This window comes from Dipodomys merriami, unplaced genomic scaffold (assembly GCF_024711535.1).
Source record: "Dipodomys merriami isolate MVZ:Mamm:240054 unplaced genomic scaffold, mDipMer1.0.p SCAF_39, whole genome shotgun sequence".
Classification (NCBI taxonomy): Eukaryota; Metazoa; Chordata; class Mammalia; order Rodentia; family Heteromyidae; genus Dipodomys; species Dipodomys merriami.
The window spans coordinates 8,255,253-8,277,445 of record NW_027205492.1 but is presented as its reverse complement, the minus strand read 5'-3'; the positions used below and the strand labels follow the sequence as shown (position 1 = coordinate 8,277,445).

The 22,193-nt window shown below is 43.1% G+C and overlaps 1 protein-coding gene and 1 long non-coding RNA gene across 3 annotated transcripts in view; one reads left to right on the top strand and one right to left on the bottom strand.

Annotated features, from left to right (window-relative positions):
- LOC138805281 (uncharacterized) overlaps positions 1–7,224 on the bottom strand; it is a 30,891-nt gene extending 23,667 nt beyond the window's left edge. The window contains exons 1-3 of one of the 2 annotated variants that reach the window (XR_011365478.1): positions 6,892–7,224; positions 5,388–5,552; positions 1,112–2,158 (exon numbers count right to left, since the gene is read on the bottom strand). This is a non-coding gene — a long non-coding RNA (uncharacterized lncRNA). Of the gene's footprint in view, positions 1–1,111; positions 2,159–5,387; positions 5,553–6,891 lie in introns of those variants that run through there. The other variant, XR_011365479.1, reaches the window with a different exon arrangement.
- On the top strand, positions 96–21,696 carry Dpm1 (dolichyl-phosphate mannosyltransferase subunit 1, catalytic). Its single transcript, XM_069990004.1, has 9 exons — positions 96–286; positions 2,239–2,338; positions 7,938–7,971; positions 10,786–10,862; positions 10,963–10,988; positions 13,682–13,777; positions 17,427–17,495; positions 19,741–19,855; positions 21,414–21,696. The coding sequence occupies exons 1-9, from the start codon at positions 126–128 to the stop codon at positions 21,516–21,518; spliced, it is 783 nt and encodes a 260-aa protein (XP_069846105.1). The 5' UTR covers positions 96–125; the 3' UTR covers positions 21,519–21,696.
- The last annotated feature ends 497 nt before the right edge of the window (positions 21,697–22,193 follow it).

The following is a 22,193-nucleotide window of genomic DNA, read 5'->3' as shown; positions in this document are numbered from 1 at the left end:
GCTTCCGATCGAACCTCTCGATGCCTTCAGGCTGGACCCCGTGACGCCGCTCCCCCCTGCGCGCGCTTGGTACGCTCCCACGCCGATGACGCCGTTCCGCCTCCGGCGTCGCGCGCAGCTCCGCCATGGCCTCCGTGGGGGCCGGTCGCAGCGCTCCGGGGTCTCGGCGGGAGCCCGGGGGCCGCTCCCGCGGGCCGGACAAGTACTCGGTGCTTCTCCCCACCTACAACGAGCGCGAGAACCTGCCGCTCATCGTGTGGCTGCTGGTGAAGAGCTTCTCCGAGAGGTAGCGTCCCCGGCCGCCCTGCCCGAGTGGTGAGCGGAGCCGGCCTCCCCGGCCCGCTCTCGGCCGTTGGCTGCGCGAGGCGGCCCGGCCCTGCCCGGCCTCCTCTGGCCCTTGTCCGACGCGGCCCGGCCCTCGCAGGGCGAGGACACCCTTCGAGGCGGGCAGCAGCGGGTCTTCCCGGGTTCCCGGGCCCTGGGTGACTCTTTCCTGCCCTTGGGCTCTGAGACACCCGTTTGTCACCGTCCCTCCCCCGCCCGTGTCCCCGTTTTCCCTGGGCGGCGAGGCTGAGAGCGCGGCCTCTCCCGGCTCCGGGCCGTCACGACCCACCGCCGAAGCCGGGAATCTGAGCGTGCGCTGCTCGCTCCTCCCCCGGGGCTTATGTAAGCCCGAGGTTCGGGCACTCGTGCGGGGCTGACCCCTCGGGAAACGCCGCTCACCCCTGCCGGGGGGCGGGGGGACCGGGAGCGTTGACGTTCGGGTGTGGAATTACTACGCAGTTACAGAAATGAAAAATAACCCAGAAAATCCCGGTGCCAGTGTAAAATAAACAGGTCCTGCGGCTGGACAAAGGAGACCATGCTGTGACAAACCTTTGGAAGGGTTGCGTTTTCACACCAGTGAATTTCCTTGGCAGTTAGGCTCCGTTATTTAGCCCGATCGTGCCGGTGAACACGGGCTATTTGGAGAACTATGTTTGGGGCTTTGTTTTATACCGGAGAATGTGAGGATAGAGCTCCCACTGTATTTCCCAGTTTCTCGTTATTCATTCAGTCTTGCTGCAAACACGGATACAACCAGTTAGCCAAAACTGCTGCGGAAACGTTTATTAATTGGCGAAAGCCGTTTGTTCTTCACGTGTTTTTTAAAATAACTGTGCAAAAATGATGGGTTGTTGTTGCTGTTTGTGCCAGTCCAGGAGCTTGAACGCAGGGCCCGAGCTCTGTTTCTGAGCTTCTTTGCTCATAGCTAGCACTCTACCACTCAAGTCACAGCTCCACTTACGGCTTTTTGGTGACTAATTGGAGATAAGAGGCTCATTGCTTCGAACTGCAGTCCTCAGATCTCAGCTTCCTGAGTGGCTAGGATTACAGGCATAAGCCAGCAGGCCAGCTACAGTTGTTGGTAACTTTTTCCTTTTTTTTTTTTTCTTTGCCAGCTTTGGGGCTTGAACTCAGGGTCTGGGCACTGTTCCTGAGCTCAAGGCTAGTGCTCTACTTGAACTACAGTGCCACGAGCATTTTCTGAGTGTTTATTGGAGATGAGAGTCTCGAAGACTTTACTGTTCTGGCAGGCTTCAAACTATGATCCTCAGATCTCAGCCTCCTTAGTATCTAGGGTTACAGGCATGAGCCACTGGCACCCAGCTGGCTTATCTTTTTAATTTGATTCTGCTGACTCCTTCTAAATAAGATCAGTTAACCATCCTGTAGCCAGTCTTGTTCCTGGTTTGTATTCTGAATTTTCAATGTTAGGGAGGTGTTGCTGAAATGGAGAGGGTAATAATGTTGCTTGTGAGTGGCTGAATTTTGTTTTTGAAGACTTCATTTGTTAGTCTACTAAGATTAAAACCTTCCTTGTTGAGGCATGTTTTGTTATCAAAGTTAAGGTACTGTGGTAAGTGGAAGTCATTGTATCCATGTGAAGAATGGACTACTTTTGTTTCTAAATAGTTTGTGAGGGCTCTAACTTTTTTAAAGCCTTTAACAATGGAATGGCTTTTCTGGTTGATTTCCTAGCAAGGTATCTTAAAGCAAGATCAAGAAGAAACAATGTTGTTGCCTCCTTTTCTTTCATTTTTCTTGATGTCTTAAAGTAGGTAAGACATGATGATGTTCTTGTGTACATCTTGCAGGCAGTCAGTTTCCACTTAGACTGATGAGAAATTAAAAACTTATTTTGAAATTTGAGACACTGTCTACAAACATTAATGCAAATTTACTTATTTATTTTAGTGGAATCAACTATGAGATTATAATCATAGATGATGGAAGTCCAGATGGAACAAGGGATGTTGCTGAACAGTTGGAAAAGATCTACGGGTCGGACAGAATTGTAAGTTGCAATGAACACTTTGCTGTCCTAGGAGTAATATTTGTAAAGGGACAAGATGATAAATAGGCAATGCCTTAAAGTGGTGTTTGCCAAAAAAACTGAACAGATGACAGGCATCTTTTATGCCCTTGGGATTTAAACAGTTTTTCATTGTGCTTAAGTTTTTCCATATCTGGTGTAGCAGAGCAGTGGTAATTTTAAAGCAAAAGAGGGAGCAGAGCCTTGGGATGCAGTCTGGTTTTATGAATGGCAAAATTAAAGTACAGCATTTCTAAAGGACTGTCACAGGATAGGATTGCAGTTACTGTGTGTTTTGGGGTCCCTTTCTTTGTTATGCTTGCACTGTCAGCATACTGCCCATAGCAGGATCTTGTAGGTGGGAAAGACTTCAATTCAATGACTTCAATTGTTCAATGACTTCAGAACTGTTGGCATTTTAAATTGTATCTGGCAGAACACTTCAGTGGGAAGAGATTTTCTTGAGCTGTAAATTTTAGATTTTCCAACTGTACCCTGAAGCATATATTTCATTGGAGTCATTTGGACAAATGCCAAGTTTGTTTTACAGTACGTCACAATTTTTTTTTTATTGTGAAAATACTGTATAGAGGGGACAATTTGTATTTTTGATTACTAGTTTGATTTGTAGGTGCTTCTGTATATTTATTTGTGAGTTCTACTTTGGGTCATTTCTGGGGCCCAAAAGCATATAATATAGATTTAATTGAACAATACTTTTTCTAGGTATGAGATTTATTTTTGTCATTTATTATAGGCCAGTCAGTATCTCATTCAGCACTGTTCACATTTGGGGTAGATTACTGCTTGCTTTGGGGATCTGTCCTGTGCAAAATAGGATGTTGAGTTATCTCTTTCCTTACCTATGAGGTGCTGATAGCAACCTCTTTCTCACTTGGTATCCAAAAATGTATCTTGATGTTGTTAAATGTCCATTTAGGGACAAAGTTTCTCTCTTCACTGATTAAAAAAATATTGATACTTGACTTTCAAGAAATGGTAGTTGATCACCATAAAATCTATATATCTATGTATCTATATATCTGTAGATCTGTATATATATATATATTTTGGGGGAGGGGGAGGTCCAAGCCAGGGGCTTGAACTCAGGACCTGGGCACTGTCCCTAAGCTTCTTTTGCTCAAGGTTAGCGGTCTACCACTTGAGCCACAGTGTCTCTTCTGGCTTTTTTGTTTATGTGGTACTGAGGAACCGAATCATGCATGCTAGGCAAGCACTCTACCACTAAGCCACATTCCCAGCCCAAAACCGTATTCTTGATTAAGCTCAATAGTAGAAATAATGTCTACAACCATTGTTGAATAGAGGCCCAGGTGAGTTGTGGGAAAAATTTACCAGAGTGTATTAATATTAGTCCATCTCTACTGCAGGTTCTTTCCATCTGTCTCACAAATGAATCTGTCGTATCTAGTCATCTTTGGAATTTTAATGCATAGAACATAGAAACCAAAAAGAATTTTTTTTCAAGTCAACTTGCTAGTGACTTGAATGCTATGTTCATGTTTTGGGCCAATAATGCCCCCAGTTTTTCTTTCAGAAGCCCTCTGACTTATATGCTATTGACTAATCTGGCCATCACCATGACATTTGAATACTTTTACATAAAACTACAGCCTTGGGGTATGATTAATTGATTGATTGATTGATTTTAGGCAATGCTTACTAAACCAACCTTTCAAACTGTAAAACAGCATCAGCCTCAGAAAAAAAAAATAGCATTCAGGGGCTATGTATCTTCCTTGGCTTTTTTCCTGAAGCATTCATTTTAGCCAGTCTGAGAGGCTAGCTGACAAAGTGTCTGTGTGGGATAGGTACTTATTTGAGGAATTCCAAGCTGCTTTCATTAGTCATTTTTCTCCCCCACAACTACATGTACATATTCACTTAAATGTAAGTAAGTGCCATTCCTAGCATGATTTTAAAGTCATTTTTCTAGTCTGTGATTCACAGACTAAAACGTTGGAGGGGGCAGGATCCTGAGGGGGGAGATGAAGTCTTACGATGTTGCCCAGCTGATCTTCAACCCCTGGGTCCAATCAATCCTTTTGTTTCAGCCTCCAAAGTAGCTGGAACTACAGGTATGAATCACTGTGCCCCACTCTACTTTTAAGCGATTTACAGGACAAAATGAATACATGGGGATTTTATATAGCACCAGAAGGAAATCATGATAGTGAATTTTTTTTTGGGGGGGGGAGGGGTCCGGTCGTGGGGCCTGAACTCTGGGCCTGGGCGCTGTCTCTCAGCTCTTCAGCTCAAGGCTAGCGCTCTACCGCTTGAGCCACAGCGCCACTTCCAGCTTTTTTCTTTTTGCTTATGTGGTGCTGAGGAATCGAACCCAGGGCCTCATGCATGCAAGGCAAGCGCTCTACCACAGCCACCTTCCCAGCCCGGAAGATACATTTTTTAAAACTTTCTAGGCTTAATAAGTACATATGTGTAATCCCAGGAGACTGAAATAGGAGAATTGGGGGTTCCAGACTAGCCTGGTATATGTAGGAAGATCTTGTCTCAAAAAACAAACAAACAAACAAAAACACCTAACCAGGCTCATGCCTGTAATCCTAGCTACTCAGGAGGCTGAGATCTGAGGATCGAGGTTCAAAGCCATCCAAGGCAGTAAGTCTACAAGACTCATCTCCAATAAACTAGTCAGAAAAAGCCAAAAAGTGGTTCTGTGGCTCAAGTTGTAGAGCTGTAGCCTTGAGCACAAAAAGACTCAGGAACAGCACCTAGTCCTTGAGTTCAAGACCTAGGACTGCCCTCCCTCCCCCCCCCCCCAAAAAAAAACCTCTTAACTCTAGCTGAGGAAACTGTGGCAAGAGGTTAATTATTTGCTAAGATTATGAATTGCTAAGAGGCACTTTTTTTTGGGGGGGGGGGTTGATTTTGGTTTTTGAAATCAGCCTTGGGTTTCTCAGGAAGGAGCTCTGTGACTTGAGCTACAGTACTCCCAACTCAATCAACACTAATAGTATAGTAGGACTACAGAAAAATGAGGGGTACTTACTCTGTACTGATAGTAGTCCTTAGAGAACAGAGAGATTCAGTGTTGTGAAGGACTCAGCCTGTGTTGAACACTTCCATTGGGTTGATCCAGCACGCTCTGCCCTCCAGTGTGAAATTAGGTGAAGCTCCTCTATTTTGTCATTTTTCTCCAGATCTTTGAGGTATACTGGACAAAATACATTTATAGTGTTCAGTGTGATGATACATGTGTACATTGTGAAGTGGTTACCTTGGTTGGGATACTGTCTCATGGTGACCCCTCTGTGTATGCATGCATGTTGCTTGTCTGGTGTGGGCACTGACAGTGTTATTGCTCTGGGGTCACAACTGAAGTGGTAAGAGCTAGTGCCTGCCAAACAAACATGAGGCTCTGTGTTCAAACTCCAGCACCACCAAAAAAACATGTTTATAAGTTTTAAGTATGTCATGTGATAGTAGTAATATAACTAGCCACGTGAGACTCTCATATAAATATATAGGCAAGCTTCAAGGACTCATGAATTCATTTATTCCTCATGCTGACCATAAGAGAGGTGGCTCTGTTGTGCCTCTTTATGTGCCCAGAGTCAACTGGCAATGGAGTAGTGTGGCTCCAGAGTCCAGGTGCCTACATGCCATCCTGCCCTGCCCCACAAAAATGGGACCACCAGATTGATGGAAAGAGGCAGAAACGGACCAGAGCATGTCATAGGTGGGATTAGGGCCTGGAGGAAAATACAATAAATAGAAAGATTCAAACTTAAATGCATAAATACTTATATTCTTATAAAATGTGTCTGTCTGCAATAAAACAGAAGTTGCCTTTGAAGGACACATAATCTGCATCACAGTCTCCCTGGAGGAGATATGGGCCAGTAATTTGGAAGGAATTTTCTATGCAGATATTATCTGTGGAATTAGGTAGTACAGGGCTGTTATTTCTTTCTTTTTCTCCCCCCTCCCCCCTCCAGTCCTGGGGCTTGAATTCCAGGCCTGGGTGTTATTCCTAGACTCCTTTTGCTCAAGGCTAGCACTCTACGGCTTGAGCCATAGCAACACTTCCGGCTTTTTCTGTGATTAATTGGAGATGAGTTACACAGACTTTCTGCTTGGGCTGGTTTTGAACCGTGATCCTCAGATCTCAGCCTCCTCAGTAGCTGGGATTACAGGCATGAGCCACTGGCACTCCATCTATTATTTCTTTTTAAACACAATGTAGTCCTCCTTTGTCACTAGTACTTATGCGAGTGCCTTGGAGAGGTTCTGTTTCCAGATTCCCACACTTTTTTTAAATTGCTCTAATAATATACTGTGTTCTCTATAAACCTTTGAACACTCTGAAAATTATGAGTAGCAGAGGGATGTTTTTAAAAGAAAGATTTTCTAGCTGGAACAGGGTTGTAGAAAATCAGTTAGGGCAGACACCAGGTGCAGTCAGTCAGTAACTCAGTCACAAAATCAAATAAATCCTGGCTGTGATATGACATAGCTTGTCTGGTTTTGTTTAGTTGTAGATGACTATTTACCTATTTTTTCTCTCCACAAGCTCTTATTTTGTTCATGTATTTTGTTCATCTTTTGTCTCCCCAAGACCTTCAGTAGATGGCACGTAGTTTTGTTTGTTCATTTTTAATTATTTGCTCCCATTTGACTTGAACTGAAATTGCTTGGTTTAGAGATTTAGTATCTGAAGCAACCTGCTTATCCATGGCCTAGTACAAAAGGGGACAATATCTGTTATTAGTTTCCAGCCAGAGGCACAAGCTGAACAGTAAAGTCAAGGATCACATAGGAAACAGAAAGCTTACAAAAACAAGTAATTTAAAAGCTGTTAAAAGAAAAGAATGTAGCCAGTTTTTAGGAATATCACTTATTACTGGAACAGTAGATGTGGAAGTATGGAGCTAATCTAAGTTTATGGAGGAAGAGCAAGTAGTGAGAGCAGGACAGCACTTAAAATCACAAAGCAAATTAGGAGAGTAGACATAGCTACTAGACGCTCAGGAAGAAGGGCATAGGACAATAGTGAAAGCCTGGAAAGCATCAGTATGATTTAAAATGATAGTTCAAGCCCTAGATGTAAAGATAATATTGTTTAAATGAAAGGGTAGTGAGTGTCACCACAAAACAAATGCTAAGATTAAAGGCTAAAGAACGTTGATTATTCTCCAAAGCTTAATTTGATTGGTTACCAAACTTTTTCTTTGGGGAAAAAAAAAAAAGAGTGCCGGGTGCCGGTGGCTCACGCCTGTAATCCTACTCAGGAGACTGAGATCTGAGGATCACGGTTTGAAGCCAGCCCAAGCAGAAAAGTCTGTGAGACTCTGATCTCTAATAAACCACTAGAAAACGGGAAGTGGCACTGTGGCTCCAGTGGTAAAGTGCTTGCCTTGAGCTGAAGAGTGTAAGGACAGTGCCCAGGCCGAGTTCAAGCCCCGCAACCACCACCAACAACAACAACAAAGAATTAATCATTCTATTTCAATATCTAGTAGGTGACAGATATATTTCTATTAGAAGAGTAAAATTTGAAAGATTTTTATTTGTATTAAAATATTTCTTATTCCTACAGCTTTTAAGACCACGAGAGAAAAAGTTGGGACTAGGTAAGTAAAATGTCTAATGTCTAACTCCTTAGTAAAATTTCCCATTACATCTTTTCCTGGTTTGGAACAGGGCCAAACATAACCTTCTGTGATGGTTTTTAATGTTCTTAATGACATTTAAGTGAACCTGGGTGGCCTATATATAGGGTGGCCCACTCAGGAAAACAGAAACTACCCTTTAAGTCTTTTCAGTATAGGGAATTTAATACGGGGACTCTGGCTGCACTAGTGAAGCAACTGTTGAGAAGCCTAGGGGAAGTGTGTGGCTGCTACGAGGTGAGAAAGGGCTAGATTTGCTGCCACCCTACAGAGAGGGTAGACCCACAGTGGAAGGGACAGGGAGGAGACCAGGTTAATTTCTTTCTTTTTTTTTTTTTTTTTTTGGGGTCCGGTCATGGGGCCTGAACTCTGGGCCTGGGCACTGTCCCTCAGCTCTTCAGCTCAAGCCTAGTGCTCTACTACTTGAGCCACAGTGCCACTTCTGGCTTTTTTATGTGGTGCTGAGGAATCGAACCCAGGGCCTCATGCATGCAAGGCAAGCGCTCTACCACTGGAGCCACCTTCCCAGCCTGTTTTTTTTTTTTTTTTTTTTTTTTTTTTTTGTCGGTCGTGGGGCTTGAACTCTGGGCCTGGGCGTTGTCCCTCAGCTCTTCAGCTCAAGGCGAGCGCTCTACCACTTGAGCTACAGCGCCACTTCCGGTTTTCTGGTGGTTTATTGGAGACAGGAGTCTCACGGTCTTTCTTGCCCGGGCTGGCTTTGAACCGCAATCCTCAGATCTCAGCCTCCTGAGTAGCTAGGATTACAGGCGTGAGCCACCAGCGCCCGGCTCCAGCCTGTTTTTTTATTTCTTAAAAAAGAAAGCTTTGTCCATCTCTTGGCCTACATCTAGAATATCTCAATCAATTTTGAGATTAAAAAAGAAAAATCTGAACACCTTTATTTCTATTGTTGGTCATAGTTGGTTATATTTAGAACTGCCATGCTTCCTTTGTGGCACTAGGGATAGAACTCATGGCTTCAGGGCTGGGAAGGTGGCTCAGTGGTAGAGTGCTTGCCTTGCATGCCTGAGGCCCTGGGTTCGATTCCTCAGCACCACATAAGCAAAAAGAAAAAAAAAAGCCAGAAGTGGCGCTGTGGCTCAAGTGGTAGAGTGCTAGCCTTGAGCTGAAGAGCTGAGGGACAGCACCCAGGCCCAGAGTTCAGGCTCCACGACCGGACCCTAAAAAAAAAAAAAAAAAAAAACTCATGGCTTCATCATGCTAGACAAACACTACCACATCTCTAACTCTTTTTTGCTATAGATTTTTAGTTAAGATCTTATATTTTGTCCAGGACTGATGCCTTTGGTGTAGCTGGTATTATAGATGTAAATATACTGTCCTGAAGACCCTGGCATCATGAATGTTCTGAGTATCTGAATCTAGAGGGATATTTGAGCTGGAAATGATCTGAAACAGCCGTTGGGAGCTCTCAGTTGGTGGTCAGTGATACGCACAAACACAGGATAGTTACTTCTTAGCCAAAGTTGGTACAAGAGCTTAAGTCTTCCTGATAGGAAACTTCTGATGATTTTCAAAAATGCATGTTTTATTTTCTAATTAGGAACCAATAATTGTACATATTTATGAGGTACATTTCAGTGTGTGTGTAAGATGTAATGATCAGATGGGATAATTGGTGTATCACTTTAGACAAAACTTTTTTTATGTGTGTTGAGAATATTCAATACTCTTGAAATACTTAGTCTCAATTTTGTTATCTTACTGTACTGTGCTGTGATAGTTGGCTAGAATGCAAGAATTCCCAAGTCCTGTTCCACATGTTCACCTGCCTGCCAAATCCCTGGGAGACTTGAGGTGGAATAAGTAATTGACAGCTGTGCCATCAGGCACAGGGATAGGGATCCCTGTATGGGATCCCTATGGGATAGGGATCCAGAGTACCTGGCCGAGGGAAGGTCTTCAGTGGGCAGCTTCTGTAACAATGGACTAAGAATGCTGGAAAGAGCGAAGCAAGAGAGACTTATTAGCTAGTGATGGCAGGAATTGAGAGGTCGGTGGATATGGACATGGAATCAGCTGGAGTGAAGTTCAGAAATCATTGGCAAAGACAAGAAATTAGTGACCATTCCTAGACATGTCAGGAATTCCAAGATGCGGTCAGATCATTGGTATCATTTCCTGAGAAGTATTAGTTACAGAGGGAGGAATTTGGAGAGTGGTTTTGGAATGTTGTACTTGAGGATTTTTTTTTAGGTTTTAGCAGGGATTTCTTTTAGTATAACGGGGCTAAAGTGGGGAGAAATAGAAAAAGGAGAAACATTCCCAGACAGTGGAGGTCACAGATAGAAAGCTGCTATGTAGATCTGGAGCTCTGAAAAGAAGTCTGACCTCTTCGGTGCCTTGGGTGGGCACATGAAGATTTTTTTAATAATAATGAGAATATGACAAATCTGAGACTTTGGTCTATTTCTTTACTAACCTGGAATGTAGGTCGGATTTTTTTTTAATTGACATCTGAAAGGATAGCCAACTTCCTTTTTCAAGTTTATCTTTCTGAGGTACTAGGGGTTGACTCAGCCTTGCTCTTGGTCTACCACCTGATCCATGCCCTCTGCTAGGCCTGCTGCTGTCGTACTGTGCTTGTAGTACACATGAACTCAGTTACTGAAGATGGAAAGTTACCCATTTATTGGCTTTCCTTGTAGAGAGGACTGTGTTTGCTTTTGGGGTACCAAACAGTTTCTTCTTTGGTTACCCATCTGCCCAAGCATTGTTGGTAGCGTTGGTCATGTGTGAATACTCTATTTTTAGGAACCGCGTACATTCATGGAATGAAGCATGCCACAGGAAATTTTGTGATTATTATGGATGCTGACCTCTCACATCATGTAAGTGGCATGCTTTGTCAGGGGCATGATTCTCTAGGAACTGTTGTCAAGAGTCCCAGCTTATTTTACTGACTTGCTGTTTATTCTTTCTAAATTTCAGCCAAAATTTATTCCTGAATTCATTAGGTAGGTATTATTTCTAATATTTGAAAGACTTAGGAACAAATCAACTGATCTGATTGTTGGTTTTGGACTTAATGTTATTTTTAGCTCTAATTAAAAATGTATATGCTTTAACTTTTCTATCAAAAATTAAACAACATGGATTTGGGACTCAAATATAGATGATACTTCGAAATAGTCTTTTAGAAGTCTTGAGGAGTATTTCAACAAGTATTATCTACACTCGTTTAGACTACAGAAAAGATGAATTTTCTCTTGGCTCAGTTAAACCTTAAGTCATTAGAGTAAAACATCCTGGGTAAATAGGGTTTATTCCAGCAATAACGGAGTGGTTCTTACCAAGAATCCTAGACAATTCATCATGTTGCAAAGAAAGCACTGTAATTATCTCTAAGAAAAGAAACTTTATTTGCTAAGCTTTGCTAAAAACTTTAGCATAGAAATAGAGCATGAGGACTGGGAATGTGGCATAGTAGTAGAGTGCTTGCCTACTATGCGTGAAACCCTGGGTTTGATTCCTCGGTACCACATAAACAGAAAAAGCTGGAAGTGGTACTGAAGCTCAGTAGTGGTAGAGTGCTAGCCTTGAACAAAAGAAGACCATAGACAGTGTCTAGGTCTTGAGTTCAAGCCCCAGGATGGCAAAAGGGAATAGGGGGAAAGGTGGAGAGACAACAGACAGACAGACATAAACCAAGAAGACCTAATCTTAATGCAAACATTGTGCCAAATGTGAAAATACAGAATCATTTCCAGTAAGTTCATAGATGGGTAAGCCAGCTGTTGTTAAGCAGAGAGATTCAACTAGTGCAGTAAGATAAGGATTTTAAGAGATACTGGAAAAGTATATAAAATTTTTTTTCATTCCTAGGTGGTAACAGTTAAATTCCTAGGAATCCCAAGAGAAACATTGCTAATAAGCATTTGAAACTGTTGTGAGTGTAAGCTAACTAATATGAAGACACTGAGATCCTGTCACCTTCCTTCAAGGAGCTCTCCTACTTGGGAAAAACCCAAACCCCTTTGTCCCTCAAACCTTCTGCAACTGTCCCCTGGCTCCCTCTGTGGCCTGGAATTGGGACCCCGCCCTTTGCTTTCCCAGCCTCCAGTGTGTGCCTGCATACATTGATTCTCAGTTCTCACAGGGCTTAGCGATCTTTGCCTGAAACACTCCTGCCCTGCTCCTTAATTGAGGCTAACTGCTGCTCATCCTTTGGCCTCTGCTTCAGGGCACCTTCACTGCTCTATATCTCCAATATTCAGGTGCTCCTGTGGCCCATAAAGGACCAAGTGAAAAGAGATACAAGCTAAGTGGATAGAAGAAATTCGAGTGGCTAGCAAACATAATTTCCTGTGTACAACCAAGGAAATACAAATTAAGACAATTATTACCTAGTAGTTGGCCAAAAATAAGACATTTAGAGCAGTAATATCCAGTATTGGAAAAGGTATTAAGAAGGACACACCCAGAGCTGAAGGGTTAAGTTGTAGAACCATTTTGGAAAAGTTTCTAGCAGTATGTTAAAGTTACTCAGCTTTATTTTGACCATTCCACTGTATTCCATTTGGGAGAATCTGAGAACTATGGTGAATTTTTTTTATTTTTTATTTTTTGCCAGTCCTGGAGCTGAACTCAAAGTCTGGGCTTCTTTTGCTCACTCTACCACTTGAGCCACAGCATCATTTCTAGCCTTTTCTATTTATGTGGTACTGAGGAATCAAACCCAGGGCTTTATGCATGCTAGGCAAGCACTCTACCACTAAGCCACATTCCCAGACCTATGGTGACATTTTTAAGAATGTTTGTTGCATTATTTGTTATGTTGGAAGGAAGTGAGCTTACCATGAAAACAACCACAGGTCTATATTTAGTCTAAACTTTTTTTTTTTTTTTTGGTCGGCCGTGGGGCTTGAATAGTCTAAACTTTTTTGCAGATATTAAAACAATTGGAAGCCGGATGCCAGTGGCTCACACCTGTCATCCTAGCTACTCAGGAAAGCTGAGATCTGAGGATCAAAGTTCAAAGCCAGCCTGGGCAGGAAAGTCCATGAGACTCTTATCTCCAATAAACCACTGGAAAACTGGAAGTGGTGCTGTGGCTGTGAGCTGAAGAGCTCCGGGACAGCGCCCAAGCCCAGAGTTCAAGCCCTACGACCTACCCAAAAAAAAAAAAAAAAAAAAAAAAAATTTAGAACTGGAGGTGTGGCTCAAACAGTAGTATTCCTACCTAGCAAATGAAAGCTCCTGAGTTCAAATCCCAGTATCACCACTAAAAAAAGAATTGGGTACCAGTGGCTTACACCTATAATCCCAGATACACAGGAGGCTGATCTTCAGTTTGAAGCCAGCCAGGGCAGGAAAGTCCATGAGACTTCTTATCTCCAATTAACCACCAGAAAACCAGAAGTGGCACTGTAGCTCAAGTGGTAGAGCGCTTGCCTTGGGCTGAAGAGCTCAGGGACAGCACCCAGCCCCAGAGTTCAAGCCCCATGACCAAAAAAAAAAGTTCAAGCCCCATGACCAAAAAAAAAAAGAAAGAAAACAGTTTTGAAAGCCTTGCTTTAAAACTAAGTAAGTTCTGTTTCCTTGGCATTATGTCTTTTCTCAGTTTCCTCATGGTTCTGTTTGTGTAGATTATGAAGATACCTGTTAACTCAAAACCTTTTTCTAGTTAACAATTGTTTTTTCCCTACAGAAAGCAAAAAGAAGGTGATTTTGATATTGTCTCTGGAACTCGATACAGAGGAGATGGAGGTGTATATGGCTGGGATTTGAAAAGAAAAATAATCAGGTACATAGACATATGCTGTGATTTTGTTACTGTCGTGGGGATTTGGATTCAACAACCATATCACTTTTGTAGGATTATAGGATTGGGTTGTAACTGTAGGTGAAAATTTATAGTGTGTGTGTGTGTGTGTGTGTGTGTGTGTGTGTGTGTAAAATATTTATAGGGTGTGTGTGTGTGTGTGTGTAAAATATTTATAGGGTGTGTGTGTGTGTGTGTGTGTGTGTGTGTGTAAAATATTTGCCCCAAATATTTTATTTTGGATGTTTGTCAACACAGATCTTTGAGCCTTTGGTTGAACTTACCGGTTCTGCCTATATTATTCTACTAGACGTTCAACTTTTTGCAGCAAACCATTCATCTATAATTTTGGACAAAATAAGTAATATTTCCACCCATATGTCAATATTTTTATCAGATGACACTACGATTTCAGCTTATTTTGAGAAGCATAGAGTAGAGGGGAATTGGAGTCAAGGCAGGCCTGAATTAAAGTTTTGTCATTTAATGAACTGTTATTTTGTATATTTTACCATTCTAAAGTTTACTTTCCTAATCTCAAATTGGAAGTGAAACCTGCTGCTTTGGTGTTTTGGTACTGCCTAACAAACCATCCCAGGCTGAGGGACACTACAGCTTATTGCGATTCTGTGGATTTGCTAGTGGCATTTTCACCAGCTCGCGTGGGCCTCATCACACAGCCTCCAGAGCCTGAGGGTCAGCTGAGTGGGCAGGTCCCTGGTCGCCTCTGCTTGTGTTCTTGTCACCTGGGGCCTCTTTCAGAAGGCCAGGCCAGCTTCCTGCGGGGCATCCTAGTTAGAGCAATGTCTAAGAACACAAAGGCGTGAGCTGGCCTGTGTCCCTCACTCTGTGGGGGAAGGGAATCGCCCTCATCCTCAAAGGGAATGTCATACTCCGTCTACCTCACCTATTTCCAGTGGTTATGGGAAGGTGAGATATGTTCCTATAGTTAATACCTTTTTATCACCCTTTTCATTCCTATAGAAGATTCTCTTAACGGGGCTGGGAAGGTGGCTCAGTGGTAGAGCACTTGCCTTGCATGCATGAGGCCCTGGGTTCAATTCCTCAGCACCACATAAGCAAAAAGAAAAAAAATCGGAAGTGGCGCTGTGGCTCAAGTGGTAGAGCGCTAGCCTTGAGCTGAAGAGCTGAGGGACAGTGCCCAGGCCCAGAGTTCAGGCCCACGACCAGACCAAAAAAAAAAAAAAAAGATTCTCTTAAGTTCATGTCAGTTCCACCTCAACTGAAGTATTATAGCTCAAGTGATTAAGGTCCTGAGTTCAAAACTCCATTACTGCCAACAAACATTGGAATCTCTCTAAACTCATTCCCAGCAGTTGGAAGATCAGATTACTCTTTTAACAGCTGTCTGTATCAAGACCTGCTATTTAAAACTAGAGAGTGCTAGAACGAATCTTTTATTCACCCTTCCTCATTAGTAACTTTAGGTTTCATTGATATGGCCAACAATTTTCATTTAAACCCAAGCCTGAGTGACTTAGAAATTTTAATCACAAGACTCAATTGAAAGCTAGACAGATGGCACATGTCTGCAATCCCAGCACTCTGGAGGCAGGAGGATCGAGAGTTTGAGGCCACCCTAGGCTATTTAGCAGGACTCTACTTCAAATAAGATTTAAAAAAAATAAAAAAATAAAAATGTGGGGCTGGGAAGGTGGCTCAGTGGTAGAGTGCTTGCCTTGCATGCATGAGGCCCTGGGTTCGATTCCTCAGCACCACATAAACAAAAAGAAAAAAGCTGGAAGTGGCGCTGTGGCTCAAGTGGTAGAGCACCAGCTTGAGCTGAAGAGCTGAGGGACAGCACCCAGGCCCAGAGTTCAGGCCCCATGACCGGACCCAAAAATAAATAAATAAATAAATAATAAAAAAAAATGTTCAGGTGTCAGTAGCTTACACTTGTAATCCTAGCTACTCAGGAGGCTGAGGTCTGAAGAGTTCAAAACCAGCCCAGCAGCAAACTGTGAGACTTATATCTCCATATAAGGGGCTTGGAAGGTGGCTCAATGGTAGAGTGCTTGCCTTGCATGCATGAGGCCCTGGGTTCGATTCCTCAGCACCACGTAAGCAGAAAAAGCTGGAAGTGGCACTATGGCTCCTGTGGTAAGAGCGTTAGTCTTGAGCTGAAGAGCTGAGGGACAGAGCTCAAGCTCAGAGTTCAGGCCCCATGTCCGACCAAAAAAAAAAAAAAGAAAGCCTGAAGTGGAGCTGTGGCTCAAGTGTTAGAGCACTAACTTGAGCAAAAAAGCTAAGGGACATAGAGCATCCAGGCCTGGAGTTCAAGCTCTCCTCCCCCCCCCCCCCCCAACCACACACATATCAAGAAAAATCATTATTTTGCACAGAAGTACAAAGATATACACATGTGCCTTTATAGACATTCCTCAGCTTAAAACTATGCTCTGGTAGATGGAGTAGTATAAATACCCCTGGACATGCCCTCTTTTTGTTGTTGTTGGCTGTGGTACCTGGGCCTCACTGCTTACTCAGCCTTACCACTTGGACCCTGCCTCCAGAGTGACTTTTTACAGGTTATTTTGTAGATAGGTTCTAGGGAACATTTCTGCCCAGCTGGCTTTGTACCACAATCTTCCAGATTGCAGCCTCCTAAGCTCTAGGATGACAAGCATGAGCCCCTGGCATCTGGCTGGATATTCTTATAGCTATTGGAAATACACTGAAGAGAGATGAGGTGTTTTAGCCACCATCCCAGCCGTGTTTCCTAACCCTGTGGTTTGTGTAAGGGTGGTCCTTGCCTATGAGTCTGTAACTTTGGAGAGAGACTGTTTCTGGGCTGTCCAGAAACTTTTTTCCTAAGACTGAGCATTCCAACTGACTGTGGTACAAAAATCACTTTCCTCAGGCACTTGACATCATTTTGAAATGTTAATAGTTACTGGCCACTAGTGCTGATAATAAATTATTGATACTCATTTGTGTGTGAAGATGTTACTGTAAAGCTGTTGTTACAAACTGAAAGTTTGTCCCATCAAAGGTCCTATGTGAATGGAAACCTCCTTCCCCAATAGTCTCTGGGAGGTAAAAGGCCTGAGGTGCCCTGCAGACCACATGGCCCCCATGTGAGATTGCTGCCCTTAACCAGAGAGCAGAGAGCTTCCTCCTCTCTCCCTTAATTGTGGATCTCTAAAAGTGAGATATCCACACAGTTTAAACCTCCCTAGGTCTAATGTTCTGTTACAGTGGTAACTGTCACTGATTTCCAGCAATCACCTGATAATACCAAGGCTCTCCCAGCGGCTCTCCTTCTCCAGTGAGGGGGAGCCCAGTGGAGACCCTGCAAAGTTCTCTATCAAACCCTTGATCTTTGTTCTGCTAGCTGTGCTTCTCACTGGAGAATGCTTGGAAAGATGGTTACTGTATTATTCTCTTGTAAATTGCACTTCCAAAGAGGAAAGTTGCTCTTCTCTGAAAAATGAATATCACATCTCATTTACTAAGTAAAAATCTCTTTGTTGTGGAGAATATTTTTGTGAAATTAGTTGAGCATTTGTGAAATTAGTGTTGCATTTTTTACAATCTGCTCTTGGATTTATTTCTCTTGTTTCTAGATTGTATTTAACAACAAAAAAAAAAAATCTGTTTTATTTGGCAGCCGTGGGGCCAATTTTATAACTCAGATTTTGCTGAGACCAGGAGCATCTGATTTAACCGGCAGCTTCAGGTACAGTGAAAGTTTCTACAGTTTGTAACTTCTTATCTGATTCTTGAATTATAATGGCTGTTGTAAAGAAATACTTTTCGCGGGCTGGGAAGGTGGCTCAGTGGTAGAGTGCTTGCCTTGCATGCCTGAGGCCCTGGGTTTGATTCCTCAGCACCACATAAGCAAAAAAAGAGCCGGAAGTGGCGCTGTGGCTCAAGTGGTAGAGCGCTAGCCTTGAGCTGAAGAGCTGAGGGACAGTGCCTAGGCCCAGAGTTCAGGCCCCACAACCAGACCAAAAAAAAAAAAAAGAAATACTTTTCGCTGGGCCTTGGTGGCTCATTCCTGTAATCATAGCTACTCAGGAGGTTGAGAACTAAGTATCACGGTTTGAGCCGAGGCTAGAAAGTTGATGAGATTTTTTTTCGGTAGGTCATGGGGCTTGAACTCTGGGCTTAGTTGCTGTCTTTGAGCTCTTCAGCTCAAGGCTAGCACTCTACCACTTAAGCCACAGCTCCACTTCCGGTTTTCTGCGTGGTTTACTGGAGATAAGAGTCTCACACTTTCCTGCCCAGCTGGCTTTCAACCACAATCCTCAGACCTCAGTCTCCTGAGTAGCTAGGCTTATAGGCATGAGCCACCAGTGCCCACCTAATGACTCTTATCTCCAATTAACCTCCAGAAAACTGGAAGTGGAGCTATGGCTCAAAGTGCTAGAGCACTAGCCTTGAGCAAAAAAAAAAAAAGCTCAGGGACAGGGCCAAGGCCAGGAGTTCAAGCCCCAAGACCAAAAAAAAACTTTTCAGCTAGACGTGGTGGCTTATGCCTGTAATTCTAGCTATTCAGGAGGCTGAGATCTGAGGATCACAGTTCAAAGCCAGGAAAGTTTGTGAGGCTCTTATCTCCAATTAATCACCAGAAAACTGGAAACTCAGTTTGTGGCTCAAGTGGTAGAGCACTGGCTTTGAGCTGAAGAGCTGAGGGACAGCGCCCAGGCCCAGAGTTCAAGTCCCATGACCGACCCACAAAACAAAAAAACAAAAAAAAAGTTTCATCCCACCCTTCTTTTGTTCTAGAATGCTAGAAAAGGTGGACTGAAATTCCCTATTAGGTGGTAGTGTATCCTAATATCTTCTCAAAGGAATATTGTACTTTTTCTCCAAAGTTTAAATGCAGGACCTAGTTTATAGAGGATTGTTCATTTGAGCACTAGGACCCTCCGCTCATCTGGAACAGCAGAAGAAGAGCATATAGCAACTTCCTGCAGCGTATTCTGCAGAAAAGTTGCTAATTTTTCCATGCCTAGGAGAAGCCTTATTTTAAGCCTTACCTTATTTTCTCTATATATGTGAATGTGCTGTGTGTTCTTAACAACCACAAGCCTTACAGGAAGCCTGGAGAAAAGCCTGGGTTCCAGGTCACACCCTTAGGGTCCTAACTTCAAAGAGAACTGCCTCCTTAGATAAGAATTGCTGCCTTCTTACCCACTGATTTAAATAAATAAAAGAACTCCCTGCTATTCAGGTTTGCCCAGCGCGTCCCAGCTCCTCTGTCTTACTTGGTGATGGTGATCTCTGGGGACCTGCAGATGCCTTAGGCTGTGCCTGTCTCGGTACAGGTTTTCATGGAAACCAACTCCATTATTACTCCACTATTACTACCGACCCCCTCTGGCCACCAAGTATACATTGTTGCTTCATCATCCACTGTCAGTTCTGCTCTTCCAGGTTTGAAAGAGTTTCTCCCTGTTCAAGTTTACATGGAAATGCTGAGGATATTTATACACAGTAAAAGTAATGTAGCCAATGATTTGGTTATGTTGAAGTAAGTCCTAATGGTATGACAGTCCTCTTGGAGATGCGGAGACTCCCTTCCTCCTTGTTTGAGATAAATGTGGCATGGTCGTCACCTGTAAGAATGTTTCTCAAGGCCAATGGTTAGAGAAAGTTTTAGACTTGCCAGGTGCCGGTGGCTCACGCCTATAATCCTAGCTACTCAGGAGGTTGACATCTGAGGATCCAGGTTCAAAGCCAGCCTGGGCAGGAAAGTCCATGAGACTCTTATCTCCAATAAACTACCAGAAAATGGGAAGTGGCACTGTGGCTCAAGTGGTAGAGCATTTGCCTTGGGCTTAAGAGCTGAGGGACAGCGTCCAGGCCCAGAGTTTAAGCCCCAGGACCAACAAAAAAGTTTTAGATTTAATCCCACTGAGCTCCCTGCAGAGGTCATGAATCATCCAAACATTCATACATGTTCTCATTTCTTACAGATTATACCGAAAAGAGGTTCTACAGAAACTAATCGAAAAGTGTGTTTCTAAAGGCTATGTGTTCCAGATGGAGATGATTGTTCGGGCTAGACAGTTGAACTACACTATTGGGGAGGTAAGAAGCCAGCCAAGCCACGTGTGTGTTTCTGTAGAGGAAGCGGAAGGCACAGACCTGACAAACCCACCTTCATGCTGCAGCGCCAACCTGTGGGCATGTGAGTGGGTACAGTGTTCATGCACTGTTAGTGATGGGATTCTGCTTTGTTGTCATAACTCAACATTGCTCCTGCGGATTGGCCCACAGACCACCATTTCCCCAGGGAATCTTCCCGAAACTCTCCAACCCATGCTTTAGCTCAGAATCTTAATCTAAATATGAAAGCCCATTCCCCCAGCCTATCAGGTAATAGGCTCCTGTGAGACAGGACAGGACACTTGCTTAACAGTAAGTTTCCCCAAGCCAAACCTGTATCTTAAGCTCTCCAAACTCTGAGCCCTTGAGCTACCTGCAATCCTGCCTCCTACCCTTTGAACCCTCCATGCCTAGCATCTTGCCCCCTCCCATTACCCTATTTAAGCCCCTCTACCTCTGCTCAGCCTCCTGTCTCTCCTTAAGTCACTGTGGCTTCTTTCTTCAACCTTACATTAAAATTGATCCCATTGGTTGAGGTCATTTTCTGTTCTTTCTCATGGCTCCCATTTCATAACAATTAGGAGTAAACATTCAAGTCTTCTTTAAAATTTTAAGACTTACTAGCATATTTGTTCAGGAACAGTTTCATTGTGACATACACAGGCATGCATGCAATGTACCCTATCCCACCTCACTTCATCACTTATCACTCTTCTTGGGGGTTGGAACTCAGAACTGCAAGGTAGGCACTGTACTACTTGAGTCACACCTCCCAGCCCCCACCCATTTTTAGTAGTCCTGTCCATGCTTCCTGAATAGCTGAGGTTGCAGGTCCTGCCACCGTACCTGGCTAATTGGTTTGGCAAGGCTGCCCTCAAACCATGGTCCTCCATTTCTCCACTTCCAGAGTAGGTGGGAGCCACTGCCCAAGTGCAGCTTTACTTTTAAATAATTAAGTTACTAGTGTCTCCTCCACCCTGCACTTTTCTTCAGACCAGTCAGCATTATGGTGTGCGTCCCTTGGATGCTTTTCCTCTTGTAGCCAACAACTATTGAATGGATCAGTGGATCACATGTGCCATTTCCGGTGACAAATGGAAATGGCCAGAGACTACAGCAGAGGGCTGAGATTATATTTTCTGCTGGTTAGTGAGCTCTTAGGGAAGTCTTGCTTACCAGCTCTTATTTACAACAGTTTCCACCTAGCATGCCACTTCCTTGTAGAAGGTTTTTTAAGAAAATGCTGCAACAGCAGTAACATGACAAACTGAAAAACTAAGTGAGAGGTCATTCTACATTCTGAAAGTGTGTTTGTTCTTCAAGATGCAACCTGCAACTTGAGTAAACTAGCATAATATACAGGGCTGACATTTTTCAGATTGTTGTAGACTGCATTCTGATCACCTGTTCTTAGATGACAAAATGCTTGGTTAAGGATGGACAGTTGCTTTGTTGAACCTAAAGAGCTGACCTTTTTCTCTTGTGTTAGTGCTGCACTTCATGTTTGTAAAGACTAACTTTAATTATCTTTTTTACTCAGGTTCCAATATCATTTGTGGATCGAGTTTATGGTGAATCCAAGTTGGGAGGAAATGAAATAGTCTCTTTCCTGAAAGGATTATTGACTCTTTTTGCTACTACATGAAAGAAAGTTACTCGTTTATTCTTACCATGTTCATTTCAATGTAAAAGTACAAGAAGCCTGGTTACTGATTAAAAATGTACTCTTAGAGCATGATCATAAGGTAAGGCATATTACATACAAATATTTTCTCTAAAAAAAATTCCCATTTTGTACTCCAAATTAAAAGTTACTGATTTAATGACTGATGTTCTTGATTTTTATTTACATTTTGCTATATTAAGTTATAAATAAATGCACATGGCATAAAATGTTGCTGCTTTCATTAGAATAGGTGGATGCAGAGTTTTTATATGGCAAAGACTGAGATACTCATTACAAAACTATAATCATATCGGTACCTAATAGGTGTTCGGAAAGAAAGATTAATTATATCTTCAAAACACATATGGTTTCTGCATAGTTAAGAAAGAAATACAGGTGTCTATCTTTTCCTATAAATGTATCCAATTTGTTAAGCCAATAAAACTACATTTAGAGCAACTTAGAGTAGGGTTTTACAGGAATTCATATACTTCAGTGTGTATTTAAATGTATGGTGTGAATTGTGAACTGCTGGGCAGTTGGTCACATAGCTTTTTTTGGGGGGGAGGGGGTTATGAGGCTTGAACTTCTGGGCTTGGGCGCTATCCCTGCACTTTTCAGCTCAAGGGGAGCGCTCTTACCACTTGAGCCACA

What these genes read in the sequence shown, in the direction of transcription:
- Dpm1 (XM_069990004.1), top strand. Translation starts at nt 126, where the DNA reads ATGGCCTCCGTGGGGGCCGGTCGCAGCGCTCCGGGGTCTCGGCGGGAG. An exon ending in TCTACGGGTCGGACAGAATT is followed by an intron (nt 2,339 to 7,937) that starts GTAAGTTGCAAT and finishes TTATTCCTACAG; the next exon opens with CTTTTAAGACCACGAGAGAA. An exon ending in ATGCTGACCTCTCACATCAT is followed by an intron (nt 10,863 to 10,962) that starts GTAAGTGGCATG and finishes TCTAAATTTCAG; the next exon opens with CCAAAATTTATTCCTGAATT.